Raw genomic sequence first — 26,492 nt, 5'->3', positions numbered from 1 at the left:
GCCTGGGGATGCACGGCTGGTGGCACCACCACCAGGACCCCTTCCCTGTCCCCTTCGTGTCCCCTCCCAGCTGCGTGTGGCCAGCAGGGGAGGAGCAGCCGCGGGCAGGGAGGGATGGCAGGGACTGGGGCCGGGCCGGGGGGGTCCGTGGGGAGCCTGCTCCCCCCCCCTGTCCCCATGGGCAGGCACCGCACCCCGTCCCCGCGGCGGGCCGGGGCAAAGCAGGTTGCTAAAAAATGGTGCCGTTGTGTCGTGAGCAAGCCGTGTATAATAAAAATATTATTTGAGCAAATGAGTCAGGAAGCGTCTGGGCTGCTGTCCCGGCTCGGGGCAGCCAAATTTTTCTGGCCCCGTGCGGCAGAGCTGGGTGTTTCGGTCCCGCTGGCTCCTGCGGGGCACGGCCGTGCTTGAGCAGGAGCCCTGCCTGTCCGCGGCGCTGAGGGTCCCGCTGTGCTCCTGCTGCCCCCAGGGATGTGGCTTTGGGGTCGGGGGCTGTGGGAGGTGTGCGAGCAGCCCCTGCAGCCCCAGACCCCGCTGTGGCTGGTTTTTGGGTGCTTTGGGGCAGCCCCCTGTGCCAGGCGTGTTCGGTGATGTGTGGGGCTGTGGACAGGGATGTGCCCGGGGTTTTCTTTTGCTGCTTATCGTGGTTTTCCAGGTAGGAAGAAGAGTAATTCTGAAGGGTGCTGCCTGGGCTGGGGTTTCGGGCACCTCGGCACGTAGCTGCCAGCCTGCTCTGTGCCCCAGGTGCCCGCTGGTGCTGCCCAGCAGGACCCTTCCTGCCCCGTGCTTTGCATCAAACCAGGCACATCCTCGGCTTTCCTCCCCTGCAGCCCCAGCTCTGGAGGTGTGAGCGTTGTGGCCTGGGCTGCCCCACAGCAGGGCCCCGGGGAGGCTGCAGCCCCTTGCAGGGGGCTGGGGGCCCGGCTCTGCCACCGGCAGCTCCAGGAGGAGGAAAGGGGGGACCAGAGGTGCTGTCCCGGGGGGCAGCCGGGCGGTGGAGCCGTCCTTGTCCCGGGCGGTGACTGCCGGGTCTCTTCTCTGTCCCCTCGTCTCCCCCAGTGGAGAACAGGCAGCTGACCCTGAACCTGCAGACGGAGAACAAAGGCAGCGTTGTCTCCGGCGGAGAGCTGACGATTTTCCTGGACGGGCCTGCTGTTGATCTGGGCAGCCTGCCTAATGGCAGCGCCGTGACGGAGGGTGAGTGCCGCCCGGCTCCGCGTGCGCGCGGCGGCTCCGTGCACGAGGCGCTGAGCCCCGGGAGGGACAGGAGCGGGGCCCAGAGCGCGGCCCCCAGCACCGCCGAGCAAATTCTGGGGTGCCAGCAGCTCCTCCTCCCCCAGGTAAGGCCCCGGTGTCGCCCAGCCCCGCTCCCATTGGGGTGGACGTGTGGCAGGACAGGAGCAGGGGCCTCAATGGCATCACGCCTGCCTCCCTCCACGTGAGGGGGGGCCCTCTGCCAGGCACCCGAGTGGCTCAGCCCCTTCCCAAGCTTGCCCTGTGCTGGGCAGACAGCTGCTGGATTTGCCAAACTGCTCTAAAAAGGGCTCCTGTGCAGGGACAGCCGTCTGTCTGCTTTTGGGGCTTCCCAGGGAGCGAGCAGGGAAGCGTTCGGCCCGTTCCGGGCAGCGTTTGTTGGGCTGCGCTCCCTCTGCTCCTTCCCTTCCTTGCTGGGAGGAGACCAGGCTGTGAAATGTGGGAGCCGTGCACGAGGCTCCTGCGGTGCTGGCAGCTCAGCTCAGCCCTGTGCTGACCTCCCCCAGCGCCATGCTCGGGGCTGGGGGTGCTGTGTGGGACGGGCAGTGCCCCTGTGCGGTGGTGGCAGAGGAGAGCTCTTGTGGAGAGATCTGTGGGGGAGCAGCCAGCCCCCAGGGGTGCTGCTCTGCTCGCTCACCACTTGGGATATTGGGTGCTGGGAGGTGTAAAGGTGCTGTGCGGGCACCTGTGGTGGGCTGCTGCCCTGGGTGGGGGTCTGTAGGGCAGCAGAGTCCCCATGGCAGAGCTGGCAGTGTCCTGCAGTGTAGCACGCTGGCTGCTCTGTCCTGTAGTAAATTGTGCTTCTGGGTCTCCTTTCTGGTGGGAGGGAAGAGAGGGTAGAACTAGGGGGTACTGTGATTGTTTCCTTCACCTCTTCTCCTTCAACCTTTCAGGGTCCCAGGTGCCCGGACGGGACCCCAGCAGCATGGCTGCGGCCACGGAGAGCAGACAGCAGCCCCCTGCTACAAACTGCTTTGGGAGCAGATCGAGGTGAGGGCCCTTTGCTGCCAGCAGGACTGGCACAGCGGGGCTGTGTGGGCAGGGCTGTGGGCACCGGGGTGAACCGGGGGGGGCCCAGCCTGCTGTGCACCCCCAGACGGCTGCCGGGGGTGGCGGGGAGCAGCACACCTCTGCCTGGAGCACGGCCAGGCTGTGCTGGTGGGCACAGGGGATGCTTCAGAAGGTCCATGGAGAGCAGGAGAAGCCAAGCGAGCAGGGCTGCGGGGAAATAGCAGCCGCTTCCAAGGGAAATGAGACGCTCGGGCAGCGGGCCATCCTGCGCCTGGCACGCAGCCCTTCGCTGCCTCCTCGCTGGGCTGGAGCGGCTCGGAGCTGCTCCTTTTGGAGCTGTGGTTATTGAGAGACGTGTCACGCTGTCAACATGGAGTTGAATTTAACACCTATTTATATTTCCAGAGCGTGGCAGTGGCCCAGCAGCCCCTACAGATGTTCTGTTAGGAGCGTGCCTGCAGCAGGGGAGCTGCAGCCTGCCCGAGCGCAGGCTCTGTGCGCCCCGCGGACACCAGGTGCAGGAGCAGCCTCAGCTGCAGCCCCACGCCTTGAGCCCTGCTGCTCCTCCTGCATCTGCCGGGCACGGACAGGAGAGCAGTGAACAGAAGCGTTTTTAGCTCTAAGAAGTTACCTGGCCCTTCAGTACCGTGGGTTTGAGTGGGGGCAGGTTGCTGAAGGCAGCTTGGGCCCTTCTGTAGCCGCCCCTGGTCCCTGCTGTGGGCTCTGACCCTTCCCACAGGCGGGATGCTGCTCGCTGTCCTGCCAGGAGCTGGTCCTGCAGCCACGTGGCAGCTATCCGGAGGGCTAGAGAGCCCCTAAAGAAAGCCCCTAAAAGCCCCAGGTTGTGCTGCTCAGCCTGGTCTGGCCTTCACAGCCTCCCAGCTCTGGTCGCTCCCAACCATGACCAACCCCGAGGCTGCTCTGGTGCAGGAGGCGTCCGTGCTGGTTTTTGACTCAGCCTGGACTCACCTGAGGTTGGGGCTGTTCTGGACGCAGCCCCCAGCTGGCTGTGGCACTGGGGGCGAAGCGTGGCTGTTTGTACCCAGTGCGGAGGCAGCTGCCCCTCTCCGGAGCGCCGCGCGGGTCCCTTTGCTCTCGGGAGCGCCGTTTGATGTTTGCTGTGTTTATATGCAGAGCTGGGTTTATTTTCATGGGCCTGGTGATGGATGCTGGCACGCTGGCTCGCAGGCAGGATGGAAAGAAAAGGGTCATTCTTCGCTCCTCAGCTCTTTCCACACTGTCCCCTCGAGGGAAACTGCTTGATCAGGGCTTCTCTTTCTTCTCCTGAACAAATGTCATCTTGGGATTTGCTGCTAATCTTGGTGGCGGGGTGTGAAATTCCACAGCCCTCCGCGCAGAGAGCAAACACAGCCCCGAGGTCCCTGGCTGAGCGCTGGTGCCGTGGGTGCCCCCCTCGCTGCCACAATCCCCGTTTGTTCGCTGGTGGCCACAGGGGGCTCTTGTACAGCGCGGAGCGACGCGGTCGGGTGTGCGCTCTGGGGAGGCTCGGGCTGCTGAGCCGTGTCGGGGCTGTGATCTGGTTGTGGCCTGAGAAATGTGGCTGTCACTTGTCACCAGCCTGTGCAAACCCAGCCGGCTGGCTGCCTCGGGGGGGGCACCTCCAAACCTCCTGGCTCAGCCAGCACCGGGCACGAGCATCCCCGAGGGTGGGCAGCAGGAGCACCTCTCCCTCACTCAGCCCATCTCCACCGCGAGCACTGAGCAGGGTGTAGGGCCATGGGGACAAATACTACACGAATTTGGGGTTTCAGAGCTGAGCACCGTGCTGCTGGTCCGACCCAGCCCAGCCTAGCGGAGGGGGCTCTGCTTTGGCAGAAAGGGGAAGCTGAGGGGCTGCTGGCACCCCGCTGACACCGCTGCCCTCCTGGGCAGTGCCCGGGGTGGCCGACAGAAGGGGGTGGCAGCGCTCGTGTCCCCCGCTGGGGAGGGGGCTGCCCCTGCCCCCCACCTCCTCCCCGTTGGCACCGCTGCCGGAGCCCGTTCCCATCCGTGCCCTGCCTTGTTTTTTTCCCCGCTCCTATTTTAAGAGCAGCGTGTTTCCAGTCCGGCCGCTGGCACGTGGCCCCGCTGGGTTTGTTTCCACGCGTCTATTAAAAGACAATGCCCAGATGGGAGCGCTCGTAGGAGGGCTGTGCCGGGCGGCAGGAGGGCTAATTCAGGCCTGGTAACGCCGTGCGGCCGGCTGGCAGCACGGACACATCCTGTTTGGGTTTCTAAAAACTCCCTGGGCAGCTCTGAGCTCATCTGCACCCAGAAGGGCAGGGACGGGACCGTCCCCTGCCTCAGCACCGCTCCCCGCGGGGAGCTGGGTCCCAAAACCCAGGCTGGGTGCTGTGCCCTGGGGCTGCGAGCACCACGGCAGCAGTGCCCCAGGAGGGCAGCGAGGGGGCTGGGATGGGAGAGGAGCTCCTGGGAGAGGCGGCTGATCAGGGTGGCCTCGGCAGCTCCGGCTGCTGGGCTGCCCGCTCCGTCCCTGGCCCTTATCTGATCTATTTTAACAGTCGTCTTCTCCTTTCCCAAGTCTCCTCCCGCTCCCAGCCCTTCCTCTGCCCGCTGTCATTGTGAGCCGCTCCCCGAGGAGCAGCTGGGAGGAACCGAGGGCTGGCTGGGGCTGGCGCGGGTGGCGTGAGCGATGCTGTGCCCTGCCCCTGCCAAGCTGCCGTCCCCTCCCAGCTCGGCGCGGCCCCGGGCTGGGGACACTTTGCAGGTTTTGCCCTTTTAAGGCAAGAAGTTGGCTGGGGCAAAGCGAGTCCTGAGCCCTGTGGTCCTCACCCTCCGTGCTGCAGCTCTAAGGGCTGTGTGGAGCCGTGGCCCCAGTGCTGCCTCCTGTCCCCTGCCCTCGGCACGGGGGAGGGAAGGAAGCTCGCCCCTTTGCCACCCTGAATTGGGGAGCAAGTGCTGAGAAACCCACCTTGGAGCTTGGCCTCAGGGCACCCCTTTCCTGGTGCCTGTGCTCAGTGGGATGCCCTGCTGTTGATTTTCCCCTTCCCCTTGCTGAGCATCCCTGTGAGAGGGGTCGGGGTCGGGCTCCTGCTGCGATGTTTCCCCCCCGCTGCCCTCCTCAGCTCTTTGCTCCCTGCTGGGCCAGAGCCCGCGGCCGTCCTGGCAGCACCCGCAGCACCTGCGAGCCTTGTGGCTGCCCTCGAGCAGGTTTCACTGCCCTGGTGCCTGCTGCAGAAGGTGCTGCCGTGTGGGTGTGGAAGGAGCAGCCTGGGGGGGCTGCACGGTGCTGCCAGCAGTGCCTGGGGCTCATCCTTAACACGTGGGGCACCTGCGGCGAGCAGCAGCAAGGGCTGCTCCAAAATTTCTCCTCCGGGGGACCCTGACACGGCTGGGTGGGACGGCAGAAGCTGCGTGCAGGCTCAGGAGGTGTCTCACCCCCTGTGTTTTTCTCTGCAGGACACACCGGCACGCGGCTGCAGCAGCCCGGCAAGGCGCAGGGAGCGGGGAGCAAAGTCCCAGCACCAGGAACCGGCACCGGCAGCCGGCCAAGAGCCAGGCTCCCGCCAGCACCATGAACGGCACGGCCAACGGCACCGCCAACGGCACGGGTGAGTGGGTTTTTGGGGCACTGCTCCAGCCCTGCGGTTACAGGCAGGGGGTGCACAGAGCTGGGGGCTGCCTTAGTGGGAGAAAATGGGTTTCTGCTGAGATAAAGGGTCTCGTAGTGCCCGGGAGCTTCCTCCCCGCAAAGGAGCTCTCGATTTCATTTTGGGAAACCGAGCAGCTTCACCAAGCTCCCTGGTGGGACCTGGTCTGCCTGGAATAATTCCCGTGGCTCCTCTCTGGAGTCTCCCTGATGTGAAATGACCGCATCCAGCAGTTTTAGAGGGGCCTGGAAGAGCCGTGGCACTAATGTCATGGTGAGAGCAGCCCCCACAGCTGGCTGGGCTTTTCTCTGGGTTGTGAGCTTTCAGCTGAATTCACCTATCGGCCTGCAGAGAAAATAATTTTGAGCTCTTTACCCAGCAAAGTGGGGAAGAGCAGGGGTCTATCAAGCGGCAGAAACCCACCACTCAAAATCGTGCTGGTTGTACCAGGGAGTATTTCAGGAAGAGTTTCTCTTGGCTTTTCTTGGGCTTGTCCACAAAGCTATAAATACCCCATGAAGCAGGGACTGGGCCTGCTGAGCGTGTGGCTATGAGCCCTGAGCAGTTCGTGGCCTTTTCTTCCCTGGTTCTGCTGGAGCTGCTCGAGCAGTGCTGGCTGGGGGTGGAAGAAGCCCCCCTGGAAGCCCTGGGGCTCTGTCCTGGCACGTGCTTGGGGTGGGCTCAGAGGAGGTCCGGGTGTCCCACGTGCTGGGCGAGCACAGCAGTGACGGTGCCGTAGGGCTGGAGGTGGGCAGCAGAAGTGACACAGGCTTTTCCTACGCCCCTACACGGTGTTTTTATTTTTGTTTTTTTTTCCAAAGAGCACTGTCCTTTCTTTTGCTTTTGTCAGAGACCTGGAAGGAAAAGCAGCGTGCTTTGTGTCGGGTAGAAGGAAATGTTTTGTTCAGCCCGGGAGGAGGATTTTTTTTTTTTTTTCCACTTCATTGGAAAAACCTGGAGCACTGTAATTTGAATTTTGCCAAAATCCATTTTGGGAGGGAGGTGGAGGAGTGGAGGGCTGGAGCGAAGTGTGACGTCTCAGCCGCCGCTTGCAGCCCGTGCTGCCCCCCCCGAGCTGTGGCTTGTCCCAGCCCTGCTGCCCTGGGGCTGCGGGCAGCGTTTTGTCCTGCAGGCACAGCTCTGCTCCTGGGCTTTGCTGTCCTCGAGCTGCATCTCCCTGCCCCGTGGCCTTACGGCTGTGCTGTCCTCGCTGCTGTGTCCCATCTCTGGCTCTGCCCCGAGTGCTGCCAGTGAGGATTTGGTGCTTGGGGCTCCAGCAGCCTCGCTCTGCTCCCAGCTCCGTGCCTTCTGCCGGCGTTACCGTGCACGGCTGGGGAGTGACTGCGAGAGCTTCCCCGTCACATCTGCTGCTCCCGGCTGGAATTCCATCTGAGAGTAAAAGGAAATCATTTTGTGGCATTTTCTGTGCCCTGTTCAGCCCCTGCCGCGTTCTCCCTGCAGTCCTTCCTTATCAGGTGGACTTTGGAGCAGCTTTTCCCCTGTTGTGACCAGGCCTGAGATCAGTCCAACTTCACCGGGGTCATCCCGCAGGTCGATTAACATAAAATTGGCAGGAGGTGTCTGGAGCTTCTAAAATTCCCCCTTCTAAGGCTGGCTGGAAGTGAGCACCGGTCAGAGACCCCACCAGCAAGTCATGGGGACTGATGGAAGCTGCTGCGAGCCTGCTGGCCTGGTTTCCAGATGGTTTCCAGGTCTTGTGTTTTTGGCTAGCTTAAACATACCATCAAACAAAACCTGTCGTTTTTCGGGTCTGCATTTTCCTCCTGATCAGTTTTCATTGTCGTTCTGTCTCTTCCCCTTCCCTTCTCAAACGCTGAGTGGAATCCAGCAACGTTCAGCTCCTCGCAGTGCCTGGGGGCGCGCTGCCAGCAGCCCCTGAGCTCCTTGCTACCTGCGCTCAGGTCGCAGCAGGGCAGGCGCTGAGCACAAACACGAAGCAGCATCTGCTTTTGTCTTGAGACAAAAGGTGGGGAAGGGTTCAGGGGGATCTGAGCAATCAGAGCCCTGTGGTGGTGGCTGCGTGGGGCAGCTGCTGGTGGTGCTGAGCTCTCTGCTCTCTGCCCTTCCAGTGAACGGGGACGTGACGGGTGCTGCGGACGTGGAGGAGGAGAGGCCGGCTGCGGGAGCGACCACGACGACTCCGGTGGCACCGAGCACGGCGGATGGCCCCGCGGCTCCTGCGCTGAGCAGCTCCGGGGAGCCCGAGGAGGCAGCGCCCGGCTCCAGCACCCCCCAGGCCCGGGCTGCGGTGCTGGCCCTGGATGCTCTGCCCCCGGGGTAAGCAGCTCTGCGTCCTGCTGTGCTCCTGAGGGTGTCCTTCCTCCTGGCCGAGAGCCTCGGGGGGGCTCAGGAGGGAGGCACAGCCCTGGAGGATGGTGGGTGGGTGGCTGGGGGGCACGAGCAAGTGGGGGCACTGCTCTGCTGGAGGAGGAGGGTGTGGGATGGGGCTGTGCTGCACCACGGGGCTTGGGGGAGGACAGGCAGGGGAAGGCATCTCCACACAGAGCAGGAGCAGGGCGTGCTGCCAGGGGAGGCAGAAGCAAGAAGCATCCAGTGCACGTGCAGGAGGAGCTGCTGGCTGCCAGGCAGCGAGGAGAAAATGCGTGAGAATGAGCGTGGATTTCCAGGGAGCTCCACGGGAAAGGTGTGAACATCAGAGATGGAAGCACTGCGGGAACACCTTGCAGGCAATGGCTGCAGTTTCAGGGAGGTGGGCAGGATCCCCCCCCAGCCTGTCTGTCTCCTGGTTTCAAGGTGGCATGGCCAAACAGCCCCAAATACGTCAGGAAAGTCGTGGGCTCTCCTGGTGTCACCAGGAAGCAGGGAGAGAATTGTCACTAGGTGTGGCCCCAAGTTGTTCCCAGGTGGTGACAGTGAGAAACGGGAGCCTCAAAGCCCTCTGCGTGGTGGAAGGTGCAGCCAAGTGCTGCGGGGACGCCTGGGATGAGTTTCCCCCCTGCTCTGCGTCCTCCTGGGCACGGGGAAGGAGCCGGGAGAGGAACTGGGCTGGCTGAGCAGGGCTGCGGGCAGCCGGGGGCGAGGCTGAGCCCCCCGCCCCGCGTTTCAGACACCTTCCACTGCAAGGGGAGAGCCGTGGAGGGGGGCTGAGGACGGCTTGTGTTTCGTATGAAGGGAGCTGTTTATTTTCCTTTGGCTAAGCCAATGCCTGGAAGGTCAGGGCCTCGCTGGTGTGTCAGTCACAGGTAATTAGGGTTAACGGCTCAGTGTGCCTTTATGCGGGGTGTGTGAGGGTTACTGTTCTCGGGCCTGGGCGCTTCCTGTTTCCAGGCAGCTGGAAAAGTCCAGTGCTCTGAAAAGGTCTTTATTCCAGCTCGTGCCCCTCTCTGCGCCTACCAGACAGGCGGGAGGGCTCCTTCTCCCTGCCTCTGCCTGCCCGAGGTGGATGGAGGCTGCCTGTGGCACCTTGAGTTTCCCTCCCTGCCCATCCTGCCCGTAGGATCTGTATCGGGGAAGGCAGCAGCAGCATCTCATGCGCTGTCCCAGTTCCGTGCTTGTACCGGGCTGCCTGGTGGCTGCTGACCCGCTCCGTCGGGTGGAGGCTGAGAGCTGGCTCCGGCTGCGTTCCCCTGCCCTGAGCCTTCCCCTGAGAGCAGCCGGGGTCTGCCCTGGCTGAACAGAGCTGAACAGAGCAGGGCAGTGGCTGGGGACGTGTGGCTGAGCTGCTGGGCATCCCCCGGGGCCGGGTCTGGAGACGCCGCTCTGGGGCTGGCTCAGCACCAGGGTGTTGCTGTGAGCAGCGCTTTGGGGCCCGGTGTTGGGAGGTGGGGATGGGGCTGGCTGAGGGCAGGCGGCGGTGCCTCAGGCAGGAGGGATGCAGACACGGCCAGGCTGCTTCAGTGCCGTGCGGGACAGCCCCTCGCTGGCCCAGCTCCTGCGCCCTGGGAGCAGCCGCTCGGGTCCCCTGCAGAGCCGCCTCCTGCTCCGCTGCGGGGGAGCTGTCGTGTTGTTCTCCCCTCTGAGAAGCCTCCAGGAACCTGTGCTTTCTGCAGACTCGTTCTCTGAGCGTCTCCTTCTGTCTGTGGGAGCAGGGGGAGCACACATGCTCTGCTGCTGGAGGGGCAGGAGCAGCTCCCAGCCCTGCTTTTGGGGTCGCCGTGTGCCCAGCAGCCCGGCACGGCTGGGTTCACGCGGGGATTCGGAGCTATTTGTTGTGCTCAGAGCTGCCTCTGAGCATCTGCACCAGGTGTGGTGGGCACAGAGGCATCTCACATACAACTGGGAGTCTGTTTTGGGGGCCGGAGGATGCTGGATGGTGTCCTGAATAATTCCAGCCCCAGCGCTGCCCAGAGCCCTCCTCACCCCCTCCCGGCTGGTGCGGCGCGCGTTTCCCTGCAGGCCTGGGGAGCATTTGTGATGCCAGAGTGTCCTGAAGCCTCCAGCACGAGGTCCTGGCTGTCCCATGGGGTGCCCGAGCTGGCCGATAGTGACAGGGGCCGGGAGAGCCGCTGGCTCCTGCATCTGGTTCCTATCAGCGACGATGCTGCGCGGGGACAGGCGGCCGCTGCCGCGCTGTGTACACAGCCCCGTCTCGCGCGCACAAAGGGGCGCATTATGCTGCCTGGCAGAAGGCACGGGGCTGTGGTTTCTTACATAAGGAGGGCGTTTTGTTTGGACTGCAGGGTTGCCTCGGCCCTGCTGCTTCGCACCAGCCGTGGCTCCCCGCGTGCGCCGCTCGCCTCTCCCGCAGCGCCGCGGGCACGCCACGCGCGTCCTGCTGGTGGTGGCCGTGTGCTGGGGTGAGAGCTCGCCCCGCTGGGCTCTGCTAACCCGCCTGGTAGGGGGTGTGTGGGGAGCTCGGAGAGGCTGAAGCTCGTGGGGAGCTGGCGAGATGCCCTGGGCAGCCGTGGGCTGTCCTTAGTGCCCCGTGCCCGGGCTGTTCTGTCAGCGGTGGTGGCAGCGGGCGCAGCGTGCTGCCTGCGGTACTGCTGGTGGCAGCGAAACGCCGGGTTGCAGGGCAGAGCAGCACGTGGCAGATTTACCTTCCAGAGCTCCAAGGAGTGCGTGAGCTTGTGGGCTGTTCACAGCAGTGTGACACGGGGACAGTGGCCACCAGTCGCTGCCACCACCAGCAGCAATTCTGCACGGCTCTGCAGTCATGGGGGTGCCCAGAGGGGGGTCTGCGAGGGCTCCAGACTCCCCCTGCCTTGGAGGAGCCCTCACGGTGCCATTTCTCATCTCCATAGCCCAGAATTAGCACCTGGGGGCTTGAGCCTCTTGTCATGAGGGACTTCCAAGTCCTTAGAGCCCACTCTTTTGGGGAAGCCCGCAGGGAGGCAGCCAGTGGTCCGGGTACGTGGGGCAGTCCCTGCCCGGTGACCTGGGGGCTCTTCAGGTCCTCAGCTGGGGTTGGAAATGCTGCTGAGACCCCGGGTGGCCGCAGCAGCGCACGGTGACAGCTCCCTTGGTGTGAATCCGACCCTGGGGGGCTCGAGGGTGGGCGGGGGCGGTGTGGGGCCTGGTGCTGGGTGTTGGTGCTTGCAGCATCGCCAGCACGAGCGCCGGGCGCCAGCCGCGTTCCTTCAGCTGCCGTCAGGGAGTTGCAACAGAAGCTAGTAAGCTGCTACGTTAATTTCCTGGGGCTTTTGTGATGATTAATTGAGACTGAAGGCTGCCTGGGAGGGAGAGCCGGGGCAGCGGGAGCGTGGCAGCAGAGCCCTTGATCTGTCAGCAGCCGCGCGCTCGCCCTGTGCCGCGGAGGGGAGGATGAAGCGCGGCGCTCTGTGGAGGCTTCGCGTTTGCCAGGGCACAAACTTGGATGAATGAATGGAGGCAAAGAGTGGGTTTGGTGTCGCTGTGTGCCCCCAGGCCTCCCCATCGCGCCCGCTCCCCCCGAGGGGCTGCTGCCCAGCCCAGCGCCGGGTGGATGCGGTGCTCCTGAGAGGGGTCTGTCAGCAGCCAGCAGCACGGCTGCCAGGAAAACTCCCAGCCCCAACTCAAAGGCTCCCCTTTACAGAGGTATTAAGGGAAGCTAAACAAAAACTACATCAGAAACTCGCGGGGCATGAAGCTGACCCTGAGTGAAACCTTACACCGACCCCCCTCCTTTCTGAGGGATTGGGAATTTACGCCCCGAGTTCGGCCGGTTCTCAGCACGCAGGCTTTGTGCAGCAGGCCCAGTAACTGCTGCCCTTACCTGCTGTCGGGCTTGGTTTTAAATAAAGCCTAAACGAAAGCCTAAATGCTGTGGCTGAGCAATGCTCGGGGGGTTACTGACCCCCCAGCCGCAGCTCTCTGGGTGTTCTTGCTCAGAAGGTGTCTGGGAATTGCTCACTGCTCCGTGGGGCAGGCTGCTGGGCGCAGGGCAGCACCCAGGGGTGCTGCTGGGGCTGGGTTGTAGAAGCAGAAGGTGCTCCACGTCCCTCCAGCTGGAGCCACGCACGGTGTGGGCTGACACCGGGGGCCAGCCAGCTTTGGGGGCTGCACCTCCGGGGGTTGGGTGCCGGTGCCAGCCCTTACCGACTGTCCCATCGTTGTCTTTTCCAGGTGGGAGCAGCGGGAGCTGCCGAACGGCAGGGTGTACTACGTAGACCACAACAACAAGACCACCACGTGGGAACGACCACTCCCGCCAGGGTAAGGGGCTGCAGGCAGGCGGTGCCTCGTGGAGCCCGTGCTCGGGAGTCTGTGTGAGGCAGGGGAGGTGGGAGGGAGGTCTCAGTCCTGAAAGGAAACGAGCTGAGATGCAGGAGTGTTCACCGGCCTGAAAGCACGCCCTGTGTCCTCTGGAGGCCCTTCTTTCAGGAATGGTGAAAGAAGCCTTTGAGATGGGCGCCTGCAAAGTCCCCGTGAGGACCAGGAGCAGGGAGGGGACAGGCCTCGAGTCACCTGGAGGAACGGATGGCTCTTGAGTTGGGATGACACGGGGGGGGCTGAACTCCTGGTGAGCAGGAACAGCTCACAGAGGCTGCGTGTGCCCCTGGGGGGCCGTGTGCTTTGCAGGAGGCTGTTGAGTTCTCACCTCTTTGTGCTCCAGGAGGAGCAGGCAGTGCAGGCACACTGCTGGTGGGTGTTCTCTGGGCTGAGTTTGCTCAAGGCTGGGGTGAGCGCAGTGTGCTCCAGCAGCTGGTGTAACGTGTGAGTGTGAAGTGCAAGCCCAGCCTGTTTTCCTGTGCAGGAGCCTCCGAGTTCCTGTGGTCACCCCATGCCTTCAGCCAGGCTGTGATCTCCGCAGCCTCCCCTCCTGCTTTCTGACCCCCTGGCAGCTTAAAATCCTTCTGGCATTAAGGGGGAGGGAGGCTGCTACCTGGGAGGTGGCTCTGGGAGCACCCCGGGCGTGCTCCTCTCCTGCTGTGCAGCTCCAGCGCCGCTGTCGGGGGCTGGCTGTGTTGAGGTGTCCTGGTGTTACCTCTCAGCACCTCCCAGCCATGTGGGGAGCTGCTTCAGGTCCTCACAGGTTTTTGTGTTCCCTGGTGGTGGAGCTCACCTTGTCCAGGGAACCCTTCAGCCATGAAATTGGTTGTCCTGGGGTTGGGAGCGGAGCCCTCGTGCAGAAGGATGGTGCGAGCTTGTGCTTTCAGCACGTGCTGGGGCAGCAGCTTGGTGTGCTCAAGCCATGGCTGCGTGTCCAGAGCACTGGGAAATTCAGTGCTGGATCCTGTTGGGTGCCCTCTGCCGTTCCTCCCAGCCTTCCTGGGGCTCTGCTGGCCCCGTGCCTTCACACCCGCGTTAGTACTGGGACGGTGCCTGAGCTGAGCGCGGGGTGGAACCTCTTTGGGCTGGCTGTCACCATGTCCTTTGGTGCTGTGGTGGTCAGGAGGGGCTCTCTGGGGCAGCCACTGATCTCCTGAGGGGCTTTTGAGCAGCCTGGTGCCGTGTTTGGGCTCCGAGCAGCAGGGGAAGGAGCGCTGGGGGAAGCGGGGAGGTGTACACACCGCTTCGGTGAGGAGTCCCTGGGAGGTGGAAGGGGTCAGGCCCTAAAGCAGGGCTGGAAGGTCCCAGCGAGCCCCTGTCCCAGGGGAGGACAGCCTGTGACATCTCCCCATCGTGCTTCCAGGTGGGAGAAGCGCGTGGACCCCAGGGGCCGGTACTACTACGTGGACCACAACACCCGGACCACCACGTGGCAGCGCCCCACGGCCGAGTACGTCAGGAACTACGAGCAGTGGCAGTCCCAGCGAAACCAGCTGCAAGGAGCCATGCAGCAGTTCAGCCAAAGATTCCTGTACCAGGTGAGGGCTGGGGGCTGCGGCAGGAGCTGCACCCAGGGCTGCCAGGGCCCAGGGAACGAGCGCTGCCGGGCTCTGCAAGCTCCCTGCTGCTGCTTCCCTTGTTTTTTTCCCCCTGTTTGTGGTTTGGGTGAGCACCCCCTGATAGGCAGGGCTGTGCCGATGGCTGGCATTGCAGGCTGAGCCCCTCTGGAGCCTTTCTGCCTCCTGGGTGGCGATGTCCCCGTGCTCTGGTGTCAGCCAGCCCCGTGCCTTGTGGGGTTTTACCGCGGTGTGGAACCCAGCTCCTGGCAGGGCCGGGGAGCTCTGGGTGTGCAGCGCTGGGCATCCAGCTCCCTGCTGATGCTGAGCTCCTCTCTGGGGTCTCCCAGCACCCTACAGAAGCACTGCCAGTGCCAGTGTCCCAGCGAGGAGCTCGGATGTCTCTGCAAGGGGGAAGCAGGCAGAGGTTGTGGTCAGTCCCATGAGCTGGGCCTGGGGCTGTGCCCCCGCAGGGGCTGTGGGAGGCTGCCCTCATGGATTCCTGCCCCTCAGAGGGAGCTGTGCGTGGGGGCAGCAGGAGGGGGCTTCCACCGAGGCCGAGTCGTGCTCTGAGCCTGTCGCTGCTCAATTCACTGCCAGCACCGCCTCTGGAGCTGCTCCAGCGCCGCGCGACTCGCCCTGGCTGGGTTCTGCAGAGCACCGAGGGAGGGACTCGCGCTCCAAATTTAGCCTGATGAAACGATTGTACTCCTCGGTTCAAACTTTCTCCTGCCAGCAGCGATGGCTTCTGCTGCGCCTCCTTCCCCCAGGGGCTCTCTGCCTCTCGTTGCCCTCCCATCTCCAGCACCCACCCGCGCTCCGTGCAGGGACAGGAGGCGCTGAGCGGTGCCGCACCCCTGGGTGATGCAGAGCCCTCGTGGCACAGCCCCTGCAGGGAGCCCAGCTCTGGGGCTGGCTGCAGGCAGGGTCCCTGTGGCAGCATGCAGGCAGCAGGCTGGGAGCAGCATCCCTCGTGCCCGGGGGTCTCTCTGGCCCAGGGTCGTTCCTGGGGGCTGCGGAGAGCTGCGGGAGGGCTGGCTCCTGGAGCTCTGCCCCGGGCTCTTGTCTCTGTGCCCTGTTTGTTTTAATTAGTTATTTTTAGGTCACAGTGAGGTGATACCTCTGGACGTGCCTCAGCTGTGTCTCTGGCCAGCCTGGCTGGGTAGGGAGGGAGCGGAGGCTGCCCAAGACACGCCGTGCTGTGTGCTGTGCCGTGCCAGGGCAGTGCCTCCTGCGCCCCTCTCCTTGTGCGTGGGGCAGGGGGCGAGAGAAGAAGCCAGGAGGCGTGGGCTGCCCCGTCCCCAGCACACCCCAGGGCATCCCCCAGCGTGCAGGGCTGGCCCCAGGGGCTGGTTTCCATCCCGGGGGGGTTGGGGGGTCCCCAGCACCCCGAGTGCCCAGGCCTGGGGCTGTCCTGTCCCCATGGGGGCTGCAGGCCTGGCTCCACTGCTGGCCCCGCCGGGACCCCCGGCCCCTCTCCGGTGGCTGGTTTTTAGGAGGTGCAATGAAAAGGCCTCTCATAACAACGCGTGTCTTATTTAACCATTACAATTTCACCTCCCTCTCCCCTGGAGCCCCAGGTGTCGGGGCCGTGCCTCCATCCCCGGGGACCTCCAGCGGGGTCGGGGGGCTGTGCCGGCACCCCCCCTGCTTCAGCCTGGGTGACGGCCGCCGGCTCTGCCCGCCCGGGGCAGAAGAAAGGTGCTTTGTGCCGGGGCCCCCAACCTGCCGGGGGGGCTGGGGGCGCGGGGAGCCGCCCGTCTGCGCAGGCATGAATGTGCCCTCAGTGCGGCGCATCCCGCAGCCCGCTCGCTGCCCGGGGAGGAGGGGGGCCGCGGGCCCCGCCAGGAAGCGCTGGGCGTGGACAGGGCTTGTGGGAATGATTTCATTGGAAAGGCCTGCGATATTTTTTCCCTCTTGTGTGTGGTTCTTGGAGGAGGCTGGAGGTGTATCTGATGGGGATGGTCGCCCGGGCCAGCGGGAGCCGAGCGGCCGCGCACATCTGGGGGCTGCGGCACGGTCCCGCTCCTCGCCCTGCGCCGCGCCTGGCCCCTGCCCGGCCGCCCCCTTGGCCGCCCCAGCCTCTGTTTGGTTTGTGCCTTTTTTTTTTTTTTTTTTTTTTTTAACACCCCCTGAGTGTGCAAGGCTTTTTTTGTTTGTTTTTTGTTTTGTTTTTGTTTTTTTCAGTTCTTTGGGAGCTGCGGGCCCAGGGGAGGCGAGCGCAGAGCAGAGGCTGTGCGGCTCTCGCCTTCACTGCTGCTCCCGCTCGCCCGTGCCCTGGTTTTTATTTTGTATTTTTGCCCTCTCTTGTCTCTAGTCGTCCGGCGCCCCGTCCGACAATGATCCTCTCGGCCCCCTTCCTCCCGGCTGGGGTAAGTACAGAGCCTCCTCACCTGCCTGCGCCTCCTGCCAGCCGTCCTGCTCTGCCCCGGGCCAGGGGTGCCCTCGGTGGGGTCGCAGCGCTCCCGGTGCTGCGCTGCGTGTGGGGCTGAGGCTGCCCATGACTAGCTCAGTCTCTGATTTGAAATCCAGCTTTTTTCCCTTTTTTTTTTTTTCCCTTTCCTTTTTTCTCTTTTCCTGGAGGAGTTCCCAGCTCTCTCTCTCTCAGCTACTGAATGCAGAAGTGTTTGTGGTTGTTCTTTGGACTGGGGGAGAGGCTGGGGATCCAACTCCTCGCTCGTCCCCGGAGCCCTGTGCCGAGCGGCGGCCTGTCCTGCTGCCACGCATGTGCCTCCCGGGATGCTCTGCCCCGGGCTTCAGCCCTGTCCCCGTGTCCCAAATGCTGCTGCCACCCCCGGGGCTCTGCTGTGCCGTGTCCGGGCTGGGGAGGGCTGGTGGTGAGGGTGGCGAGTGCCTGGTGGGGCGGAGGGGACGTTAATGGGAGCTGCTGGGCGCTGGGAAAGGGGTCAGTGGGGACACCGGGTGCTGGGACATTCTGCAAAGCCCCTGTGCCACCCCCAGGGAGGAGAGGGCCCCTCTCCTGGCTGGCAGTGCTGTGCTCTGCCAGGGCTGGCAGAGAGCGGCCCCCTGCAGGGACCCGGAGAGGGAACAAACTGCAGGGAGCTTGGGGCAGGGCAGCGAGGGGCTGGGCGGCTGAGGGGGGGTCTCCAGGGGCAGGGCAGGGGCTCGGCGAGGGCAGTGCCGGAGCCTTTGGTGCTGGACTGGGTGAACCAGCTCCTGCGTCAGCTGGGGGAGCCCGCTCGGAGCGAGCACCCCGGGCAGATGGGGTTCTGGGGTGGATGTGGGGTTGGTCATCGGATGTGCCTCAGCAGGAGCCAGGAGCAGAAATGCTAAAGCCCCCGTCCCCCATAGCCATGCCTGGTGCTTCTGCGGGGCTGGTGGCAGGAGTGCCCTGTCCCTGGGCTCCCCGGAGCCCCAGTCCGGTCCCTTGGGGGCACAGCACTCTGAGGGGGGGCTGGGGTGAAGGACGTGGACGCAGCACAACCCCCACTGGGCTCCCAGTCCCGGGCTGGGAACCGCAGCCGCTTCCCACAGCCCTGCAGGAGCGGGATGGGGCTGTGGGAGGGGACACCGGGAGGGGACGGGGAGCGCGTGCAGGGCGTCCCTCCCGGCATGGAGCAGGGCTGCGTGCAGGGAGGGGTGTGCATGGGGAGGGCCCCATCCCTGAGGGCTCAGGGGGTGTGCAGCGGGTGCAGGGATTGCCACCGGGATGGGACGGGGTGCCCGGCTGTGGCTGGGGGGCCCTGGTGTTCAGTGCCTGGGGGGGGGGGCACAGGGGGTGCTGGGGAGCCTGCGGTGAGGCTGGGAGGCAGAGCCTGTCCCGCAGCGATGCCGGTGTGAGTGGTGCCTTGATTTTATGCCCGTGTGTGCCCAGCAGCAGGGCTATGCGGGGGGAGGAGGCGCCCCCAAAGCCGCAGGGAGCACGGCTGTGTAGGAGGGTGCGCGGCTGGGCGCCAGCCTCTGCCCTGCTGCCCCCACACACGGGCCTGGGGAGAGCGGGCCTTCCCCCGGGTACTGCGGCTTCTGTGCACAGGGAAAACGTAAAATTATTTATTTTGTCTTCTCCAAGCAACTTGGGGCAGTGCAGGAGGGGAGGAGGGAGCTGACAGACTCCTGTGAGCTGCAAGGTGTGTTCCCGGGGCACCAGCTAACAATTCCCCTCTGTTTTCTCCTAGAGAAGAGACAGGACAACGGGCGAGTGTATTACGTGAACCACAACACGCGCACCACGCAGTGGGAAGACCCTCGCACGCAGGGGTAGGAGCCCGAGGGGTGGGCAGGGGGATTTGGGGAGGCTGCTGGGGGTTTCTCAAACACCGCTGGGCTCCCAGGTGCTGAGCGGTGGCTGAGGGGGGGCTGAGCCTGCACAAGGGCTCCGAGTGATGCAGGCAGTGACCGGGCACTGGGGGAGCCGGGGAGGGTTGGGAACTGCGACCCCAGGTGCTGGGGGGAGCTGGGAACGAGGTGAGGAGAGGCAACGGGGCTGTAAGGCAGGAGGAGGTGCTCTCCTCTCACCCTGCTGGGCTCCTGAGAGCTCAGGGCAGCAGGGCTCCTGCCTCGGGGCGCAGGCAGCTGCTTGCTCGTTCCGCCCCCAAATCCTTTTGCCTGGCACGGAGCTGTGAATTGAAGGCAGTCCCCGAGGGCAGCGATGTGGGGCAGGGTGAGACCCCCAGGCGGCAGCTGGGTGACCCCTTCCTTGCCCACAGGATGATCCAGGAGCCGCCCCTGCCGCCCGGCTGGGAGATGAAGTACACCAACGAGGGCGTGCGCTACTTCGTGGACCACAACACTCGCACCACCACCTTCAAGGACCCGCGCCCTGGATTCGAGTCCGGGTAAGTGGTGCTGGGCCAAGCCCCGGCTCTGCGCCTGGTAGGACAGCAGCGGGGCTGCGGCGCTCGGGGCTTGTGCTCGAGGAGCTTGCTCACAGCTCGTTGGTGTGCTCCCAACGTGGAGTGGGTGAGGAGGGTTGGCTTTGTTGCCTGCACGTTGAGAGTGGGGTTAGGGCCCCGTGTTTGGCTCCAACGTGCAGAGGGGAGCTGCAGCACAGGGGCTGTCCTCCCCCCGGTGGGTGGTGAGGCTGCAGGGGCAGGGCAGCGGGTGCTGGAGGTGTCGGGCTGTGGGGCTGAGCCCTGACCCAGCCCCTGCTGCTTTCTCAGGAGCAAGCAGGGGGGATCGCCGGGGGCGTACGACCGCAGCTTTCGCTGGAAGTACCACCAGTTCCGCTTCCTCTGCCACGTGAGTAGAGCCGCGTGAGGCCGCTGGGCCCGCTGGCACGCGGGGGCAGCCTGGGGATGGGGCAATGGCTGTGCCAACCTGCTCACAGCCTCCTGTCTGTGCCCTGCCCGCAGTCGAACGCCCTGCCCAGCCACGTGAAGATCAGCGTTTCCCGACAGACGCTCTTTGAGGACTCCTTCCAGCAGGTGAGGGGCGCGGGGTCCGGGGGTGCGGAGCTGGCCCTCGCGCACAGCCCGCGGTGACGCTTCCCCGTGTCCCCGTGCAGATCATGAACATGAAGCCCTACGACCTGCGGCGCCGCCTCTACATCATCATGCGGGGAGAGGAGGGCCTGGACTACGGCGGCATCGCCAGGTGAGTGCTGGGGTGTGAGGGGCTGCCGGGGTGGCCCGTCAGGCGGCTGGGCTCGGGGTCCCCAGCCCCTCTGCGGGGAGCCAGAGGGCTTTGTGCTGGAAACTGTGAGCTTTGGGAAGGGTGAAACTCCTCCACGGCATTGCGCCAGCCTGTTCATTGCACAGGGAGGGCTGGGGGCCCACCTGGGGCTCTCCATAGCCCCCGAGTGCCAACGTCAGCGCCACGGGGCGATGGGTTGTGCTGCCTCTTCCCCCCGCAGCCTGGTGCGGGGCTCACAGGTGCTGGTGTTTCTCGGGACAGTCGCCGCGTGCCAGGGCGGACGTGGTGGGACGTGGTTGCTGCCAGCCCGTAGCTGCCACCGCCCCGAGGAGCGTGCTGCGTGGCGCTGGGCTGCGCCTCCAGGTGGAGGGGGCAGAGCCCCGTGTCTGTCCCCGTGTCCCCTGGGGTGTCCGGCGTGGTGCTGGGCTTCCCTCCGCCACCCTGCCGCTCGTGCTGCTGCTGCTGGCTGTGGGGCAGGGCTGCTGCTCCCTCGTCTCTCCGTGTCCTGCCAGTGGTTTTACCCTATGGTAGGTTACGTCATGCTGTTCTACCACAGGGTAGAACCACGGACGGGATGCCGGGGCTGCCTCTGCGCCTGAGGACCGCGGCCGGGGAGCGGAGCAAGGACAGCGGGGCCCGTCCTGCGCTGCTTCGGTCGGGTTTTGGGGGGGGTGTGGGAGGAGAGCGGGTGCCCACGGGCACTGGGTGTGAGTGCACAGCCACGTGAGTGTGCACTTGTGTGTGTGTGCGAGGGGCTGGGCTGCTCGGTGCCCGTCGGGATGCCTCCTGCTCCCAGCCGAGCTCCGTGCCCAGCAGGGATTTTCTTTCTGATGCCTCCAAAAGCACTTCACAAACCGTTTTCAGCACTTCTGCAAAGGCAGCTGGAGCCTGTGGTGCCCGATGCCCTCACCAGCTCCCGGCAGGGCCCAGGAGCTGGGTACTTGCTTCGTGCAGGCGAGCTGCAGAGGCCCAGGGGCTGTCCTGTCCCTGTCCCCCGTGCAGGGGCGCAGCCTCGTCCAGCAGACCCAGCCTGCGGTGGCCGCAGGAGCCGCTGCTCACCGCTCTCGCTCTCTCCCAGGGAATGGTTCTTCCTCCTGTCCCACGAGGTGCTCAACCCCATGTACTGCCTCTTCGAGTACGCTGGCAAAAACAACTACTGCCTGCAGATCAACCCTGCCTCCTCCATCAACCCCGACCACCTCACCTATTTCCGCTTCATCGGCCGCTTCATTGCCATGGTAAGAGCCCGACGCGGCGTCCCGCAGCCGAGCTGTGCCCAGCAGCCACCCCACTGCACCCCACTACACCCCATTGCACCCCATTACACCCCTTCCCGCTCGGGTGCTGGTCCCCAGAGTGGCCGTGGAGGGGTTGCACCAGCGCAGGGCGACGTGCTGTAGGGCTGGGGACGGCTGTGGGGCCGAGGGGACCCCGCTGCCGGGGGCTGTGCTGCGGGGATGGCTCCAGGTCCTTGGCTGCCACCCCAGGTGCTGTCGGGTCTGCAGCTCCGCACTATTTTTAGCCCCAGCAGTGTGAGATTTTCCAGCTGCCCGGGCCCCGCCGTGGCTCCTCCCGTTCGTCTCGCCCTCCTCGGGGCCATTTGTGCCTTCGATCGCCCGGCCCGGGTGGGCGCGGGGCTGCCGGGGGTCCGGGCTCGGGGCAGGGTCTGTCCCGGGGCTGTGAGGTGTGTGCAGGAGGTGGCTGCGCCCTGCCCGGGTCCCCCGCCTGTCCTGCCCTGCCCCGCGCCTCGCAGGATACCAATAAAACCCCAGACTATTACTCACCGCTGGGCTGTTCTAGACAAGCGTCTGCATTATTTTTGGCTGCCTTTGCCTTGGGGCTCCTGGAAGCCAGGGATTCAGGGAAGCCACAGCAGAGCTCTGTTTAAACAAGTGCTCTTAATAGAGCTGCGAGGGGAGAAGGAGACGCGGTGGAATTCGCGCTGGGGAGGGGAGAGGGGCTGCGCCGGGCGAGCCTCCCGCTGCCTTCCCCAGCCGGGGGGGCTTGGTGGGGGGGCTCCTGGCCATGGGGAGCTGTTCCCTGTCCCCCGTGGCTGCGGTGGAAATTTGTGTGTCCCTGCGGGTCTGTCCTGGGCCCCCGTAACCCAGTGTCCCCCCCCCCCGGCAGGCTCTGTATCACGGGAAGTTCATCGATACCGGCTTCACGCTGCCCTTCTACAAGCGCATGCTGAACAAGCGGCCCACGCTGAAGGACCTGGAGTCCATCGACCCCGAGTTTTACAACTCCATCGTCTGGACCAAGTGAGTGCCTCACGCTCCTGGCCCGGGGCCGGGCCTGTGCTGGGGGGAGGCAGCGTTCCTCCCGCCGCCCCTCGCGGTGCCTTGCCAGAAATCACATCCCGGTGTCCTCCTGCAGGGAGAACAGCCTGGAGGAGTGCGGCCTGGAGCTGTACTTCATCCAGGACATGGAGATCCTGGGCAAGGTGACCACCCATGAGCTGAAGGAGGGCGGCGAGAGCATCCGGGTGACGGAGGAGAACAAGGAGGAGTACATCATGTGAGTCTGGTCCCGATGCCCCCGCTGGGTGCCCGGCCCCACGGCTTTAGGGCGGTTCTGGGGTGGGAACGTGGGGCTTGGGACGTGGCTGCTTCCCCTGGCTACGTGGCCTGTGACAAGTATGGGCTGGCGCGGTCACTGAGCTGCGCTGCGGTCTGGCTGCCTGCTGCTGGGCAGCTGCCAGTACTTTCAGGAAAGAGGAGAGGGGAGAGAGGGTGAGACTGCTCTCCCTGTCCCATGGCCGCTCACCCAGCGCTGGCTGGGGCTGCCTCTGTCCTGCGGGCAGCAGGCTGCAGCCAGGGGACGTGGTCTGCACCCCTCGCTCCCCGGTGGCTGCTGCTCTGTGCTCGGGGCTGCTGCTGGGTGTGGGGACAGAGGGAGGGCTTGAGGGGGGCCCCGCCATGCACCCCTGCGGCTCCCTGGGCCCCCCGATGCCAGCTGCCTCCCCGCTGGGGGGAAGGGATGGCAGCGGCCCCGGTGCCACTGGCTGACCACCCCCTGCCTCCCCAGGCTGCTGACAGACTGGCGCTTCACGCGGGGCGTGGAGGAGCAGACCAAGGCCTTCCTGGACGGCTTCAACGAGGTGGTGCCGCTCGAGTGGCTGCGGTACTTCGACGAGAAGGAGCTGGAGGTGAGCTGGTGCCCGCGCTGGGATGGGGAGCGCAGGGGCAGCGGGGCTCCCACCCTGCTGCAGGCTGCCCGGTGCTGCTGGCGTGCACGGGCTCTGCTCCCTCCAACCTCGGGCTCTGCCCATCAGCTCTGTACACCCACCCGGTGGCAGGGTTTGCAGGGTTGCTTGTAGGGCCCATTAGTGGGAAACCTCTCATCAGAGGCGAGGGATTCCTCCCGTGCCCTGTGCTGGAGCCTGTGCCTGGCGCAGCCCTGCACCGAAGTGGTCGGTGCTGTGATGTGTGGGTATGGGGCTTGTTTCTGTGCCCCTGCTGACTGTGCCCTGTCCCTAGCTGATGCTGTGCGGCATGCAGGAGATCGACATGAACGACTGGCAGAAGAACACCATCTACCGGCACTACACCAAGAACAGCAAGCAGATCCAGTGGTTCTGGCAGGTGAGCCCCAGCGCCTCCATCCCCTGCGTGGGGCTGGGGCAGGCAGGGATGGCCCGGAGCGTGGGGTGAACGCAGCAGGAGCGGCACTGCAGGACGGTGCCCTGGCCCATCTGGGTGTGGGGTGATGGGGGTCCCACTCCTGGTGTGCTGTCCTCGCAGGTGGTGAAGGAGATGGACAATGAGAAGAGGATTCGGCTGCTGCAGTTCGTGACGGGGACCTGCCGCCTGCCGGTCGGGGGCTTCGCCGAGCTCATCGGTGCGTGTCCTGCTGCTTGGGTCGTGTGGGGGGGTGGTGGCAGTGCCCAGGGCTGGCGGCTGGGACCTGGTTTTCCACACTTCCACCCCAGACTTGAGGGCACTTGGCAGCAGTGATGTAGCTGTGGTGATGTCTGGGCACGGCGGTTCGGTCTGGTGCGTGCTGTGCCCAGACAAATTCCTTAGGCTGAACTGTGCCACCACAGTTAGCTTCGTCAGTGCAGTCGTAATGTCATTCTGAATGAGATTTGATTTTTTTTTTGACTTAATTTTTATTTTTTTGGGTGTGATGAAGCCCCTTTTCTAGAGACCCACAGCGTGTGGCATTATTCTGCCCTTGTCCTTTGCTGGGGCCCGTACCGGTGTTCTGTTGTTCTCCCAGAGCTGATGCAAGCGAAGCAGCTAACCTAGCCCATTTGTTTGTTCTGCCTGGCGCGTTAGCTTTTTTCCAGGCCCCCGGAGCCCAGCCAGCAGTCACAATTTGTCAAAAAGCCACCTTGGTGACTCAGGCCTCCTGAGCCAGGTCCTTGATGATGCTCGGATGGCCCCGCTCCGTCCAGCGGGCTCAGATCGTGTGCTTCACACTTGCTCTTTGACCACCCCACTTACAAGACGCGCTGCCATCACCGTGTGCTGTGGATGTAGTTTTCAGCTTCTTCATTTCGTGTTTTTGTGCATTCTCTCTGCAAAGGGGTCAGAGCAGGCTGTCGGAGTGCTGCAGGGGATTTGTGCCCTCGGGTGCCTGTAGGACTGTCAGGGCGTGTGCCGATGGGATCTGCTGGCTGTAGTGGCACGGCAGGGTTTTCTTTTTCAGCTCCCGATCGTGTAATGAGATTTGCTCTGCTCATAATTAACAGGCAGCAACGGGCCCCAGAAATTCTGCATCGATAAAGTTGGCAAAGAGACGTGGCTGCCTCGGAGCCATACATGGTAAGTCAGTTCTCCTCGGCGCTGCATGGGGACAACTGCTCGCGGTCCCTGCCCGGCTGTGTGGGGCCCCGGTGCCCCCTGTCCTGTCCCCGTCACTGGCAGTCCCATGGGATGGAGCTGCTGAGGCCGGAGGGGTCCCTGCAGGGGGAGGAGGGCAGCAGGGGATTTGGGGTCACTGTTCACAGCCTCTGTTGTCTCACCAGCTTTAACCGCCTGGATTTGCCTCCGTACAAGAGCTACGAACAGCTGAAGGAGAAGCTGCTTTACGCCATCGAGGAGACGGAAGGATTTGGCCAGGAGTGATGGAGCCTCGGTGCTCTCCCAGCGACTCCGGAGGTGCCCGAGTGCTGCCTGCTGCCGGGTGCTGCCTCATGGGATGGTGTGCGGGCGGCTGCGGACTCTGCTCTTGTTCCTGTGCGAGACCTGCACTAACACAGCCCTGGGGGAAACGGGTCCATGTATGCCTCCCTAAAATTAATCAGAGGTGTGATGGGGAGGTGGGTGCCAAAGCCAGTCTCCGCTCAGCCTGGGTGCGCAGCGTGCGCCTGGGCTCCCCGTCCCCCCTCACCCCGCTGGGAGTCCCGGGGGGCACTGGGGTGGCTCGGGAATGACCCCAGGGTCTGAGCTCCTGCCTGCTGGGGGCTGTGCTCCCCTGTCCCACGGCTGGTCAGTGTTAAAGGGGCTCCTCTGTGCCTGGAGAGGGGTGAGAAACCTCGCACTGAAGCGCTGTGCGCGCCTGGAAACAGGCACCAACATCTTTAACTGAGCTGGAGCCAAACCCCCTCGTTTCTCTGCAGTTTCTTTCTCTCTGCTCCCTGTAGCTTCACTGAACTCAGCTTGTGGCCGCAGGTCCCTGTGAGGGGACACCGATGGACCCCCCCAGACCCCCCCATGGGGAAAGGCACTTCTGCTGGAGCAGCAGCTTTGTCCAGAGGCTCTGAGTCCTGGAGCCTGCCTGAGGCTTTTCCTAGATGCGGTTAAAGTGAGACCTGGTTTAGGTATGGGCTGTTCCCACCCCCCAGTTTTTTCTGCCTTTCTGTGGCATTTTAGTAGATGCAGCTGAGGATGGGCAACGGCTCTCGAGCTGACTCTCAGGGGGTTGTGAAGATGTACGAGTTTGGGGCCCGGTCCTGCACCCAGCAAGGGTAACAGGGAGCCTGCAGCGGGTGCTGCTGGGGCCGGGGCTGCCCCCAGCCTGGCCCCGGCTGCTGCTTGGCTTTATTCACAAGCGTGAGGCCTCCGAGCTCTTGTACTGAATCCTGAAGGGGCGTGCTGCTCCGAGCTGGTGCTCGGTGGGGACGGCACGGCCACCACAGCACTCGCTTGGCTCGAGGGTCACCCAGCCCTGCTGCCCCCCCTGTGCCGCGGCCGGGCCGGTGGCAGGAGCTGCGGTGAGGGCAGGACCAGGCCCCTGCCACCAGGCCCCTGCCCCTCGTCCTGCCGTGCCCCCGGGGCTCCTGGCAGCAGGGTCCCGGCTCTGGCACCGCGGGCACGGCCCCTGCGAGCGTTGGTGTGTAAATCTGTACATATCTGAAGTCTGTGGATACAAAGCTCTGCCATAGCTTTTGACTGGTAAGCGGATAGTTTTGTACTGCACCATCCTGCCTCAGTGATGCCGACTTCTTGTGCAATAAACGACAAGCAGCTGCCCAGGTGTGTGTCCCTGCCTGGCGTCGCGGGGAGTGCTGGGGATCAGGCAGGTGAGGCCAGCAGCCCCGGGACTGCAGCATTTGGTTAAAAGAAACAAACAAACAAAAAAAATCCACCACAGCAGCAGTAAATAAACCCGCCACTCATACTGCCGGGGGACAGCCAGCAGCCAGGGATGATGCTGTGCCTGCTTTTCAGCAGCTGTTGCAGCTGGTATTATTGTTTTGTCAGTGGTCTGTGCTGGTGTTGCGCAGTGGGAGCTCGTTTCTGTGCGGCACAGCCCAGCCCCAGAGGGAACTTTGCTCGCTGTGGGCTGGCCCCAGCCACTTTGCTGTCTCCTGGCCCCAGGCACGGCAGCGCTGGCATCCACCAGGGAG

The 26,492-nt window shown here is 64.4% G+C and overlaps 1 protein-coding gene across 4 annotated transcripts in view; it reads left to right on the top strand.

Moving 5' to 3' along the window:
- The window catches only part of WWP2 (WW domain containing E3 ubiquitin protein ligase 2), a 31,471-nt gene extending 5,354 nt beyond the window's left edge, over positions 1 to 26,117 (top strand). For 2 of the 4 annotated variants that reach the window (XM_068693441.1, XM_068693442.1), the window contains 20 exons: positions 1,060 to 1,197; positions 2,148 to 2,244; positions 5,686 to 5,837; positions 7,967 to 8,174; positions 12,402 to 12,491; positions 13,912 to 14,086; positions 16,422 to 16,476; positions 18,241 to 18,322; positions 18,772 to 18,900; positions 19,225 to 19,303; positions 19,417 to 19,488; positions 19,569 to 19,657; positions 20,775 to 20,934; positions 21,824 to 21,957; positions 22,073 to 22,213; positions 22,724 to 22,844; positions 23,176 to 23,280; positions 23,440 to 23,536; positions 24,393 to 24,465; positions 24,669 to 26,117. In XM_068693441.1, the coding sequence (XP_068549542.1) occupies positions 1,060 to 1,197; positions 2,148 to 2,244; positions 5,686 to 5,837; positions 7,967 to 8,174; positions 12,402 to 12,491; positions 13,912 to 14,086; positions 16,422 to 16,476; positions 18,241 to 18,322; positions 18,772 to 18,900; positions 19,225 to 19,303; positions 19,417 to 19,488; positions 19,569 to 19,657; positions 20,775 to 20,934; positions 21,824 to 21,957; positions 22,073 to 22,213; positions 22,724 to 22,844; positions 23,176 to 23,280; positions 23,440 to 23,536; positions 24,393 to 24,465; positions 24,669 to 24,768 (2,297 nt within the window). In that variant the 3' untranslated portion in view covers positions 24,769 to 26,117. Of the gene's footprint in view, positions 1 to 1,059; positions 1,198 to 2,147; positions 2,245 to 5,685; positions 5,838 to 7,966; positions 8,175 to 12,401; positions 12,492 to 13,911; positions 14,087 to 16,023; positions 16,196 to 16,421; positions 16,477 to 18,240; positions 18,323 to 18,771; positions 18,901 to 19,224; positions 19,304 to 19,416; positions 19,489 to 19,568; positions 19,658 to 20,774; positions 20,935 to 21,823; positions 21,958 to 22,072; positions 22,214 to 22,723; positions 22,845 to 23,175; positions 23,281 to 23,439; positions 23,537 to 24,392; positions 24,466 to 24,668 lie in introns of those variants that run through there. The other 2 variants (XM_068693443.1, XM_068693445.1) reach the window with 2 other exon arrangements.
- The last annotated feature ends 375 nt before the right edge of the window (positions 26,118 to 26,492 follow it).

The sequence above is a fragment of the Anas acuta genome, chromosome 10 (assembly GCF_963932015.1).
Source record: "Anas acuta chromosome 10, bAnaAcu1.1, whole genome shotgun sequence".
Taxonomy (NCBI): domain Eukaryota; kingdom Metazoa; phylum Chordata; class Aves; order Anseriformes; family Anatidae; genus Anas; species Anas acuta.
The sequence above is the reverse complement of the archived record's forward strand: the minus strand, read 5'-3'. Positions and strand labels throughout refer to the sequence as shown.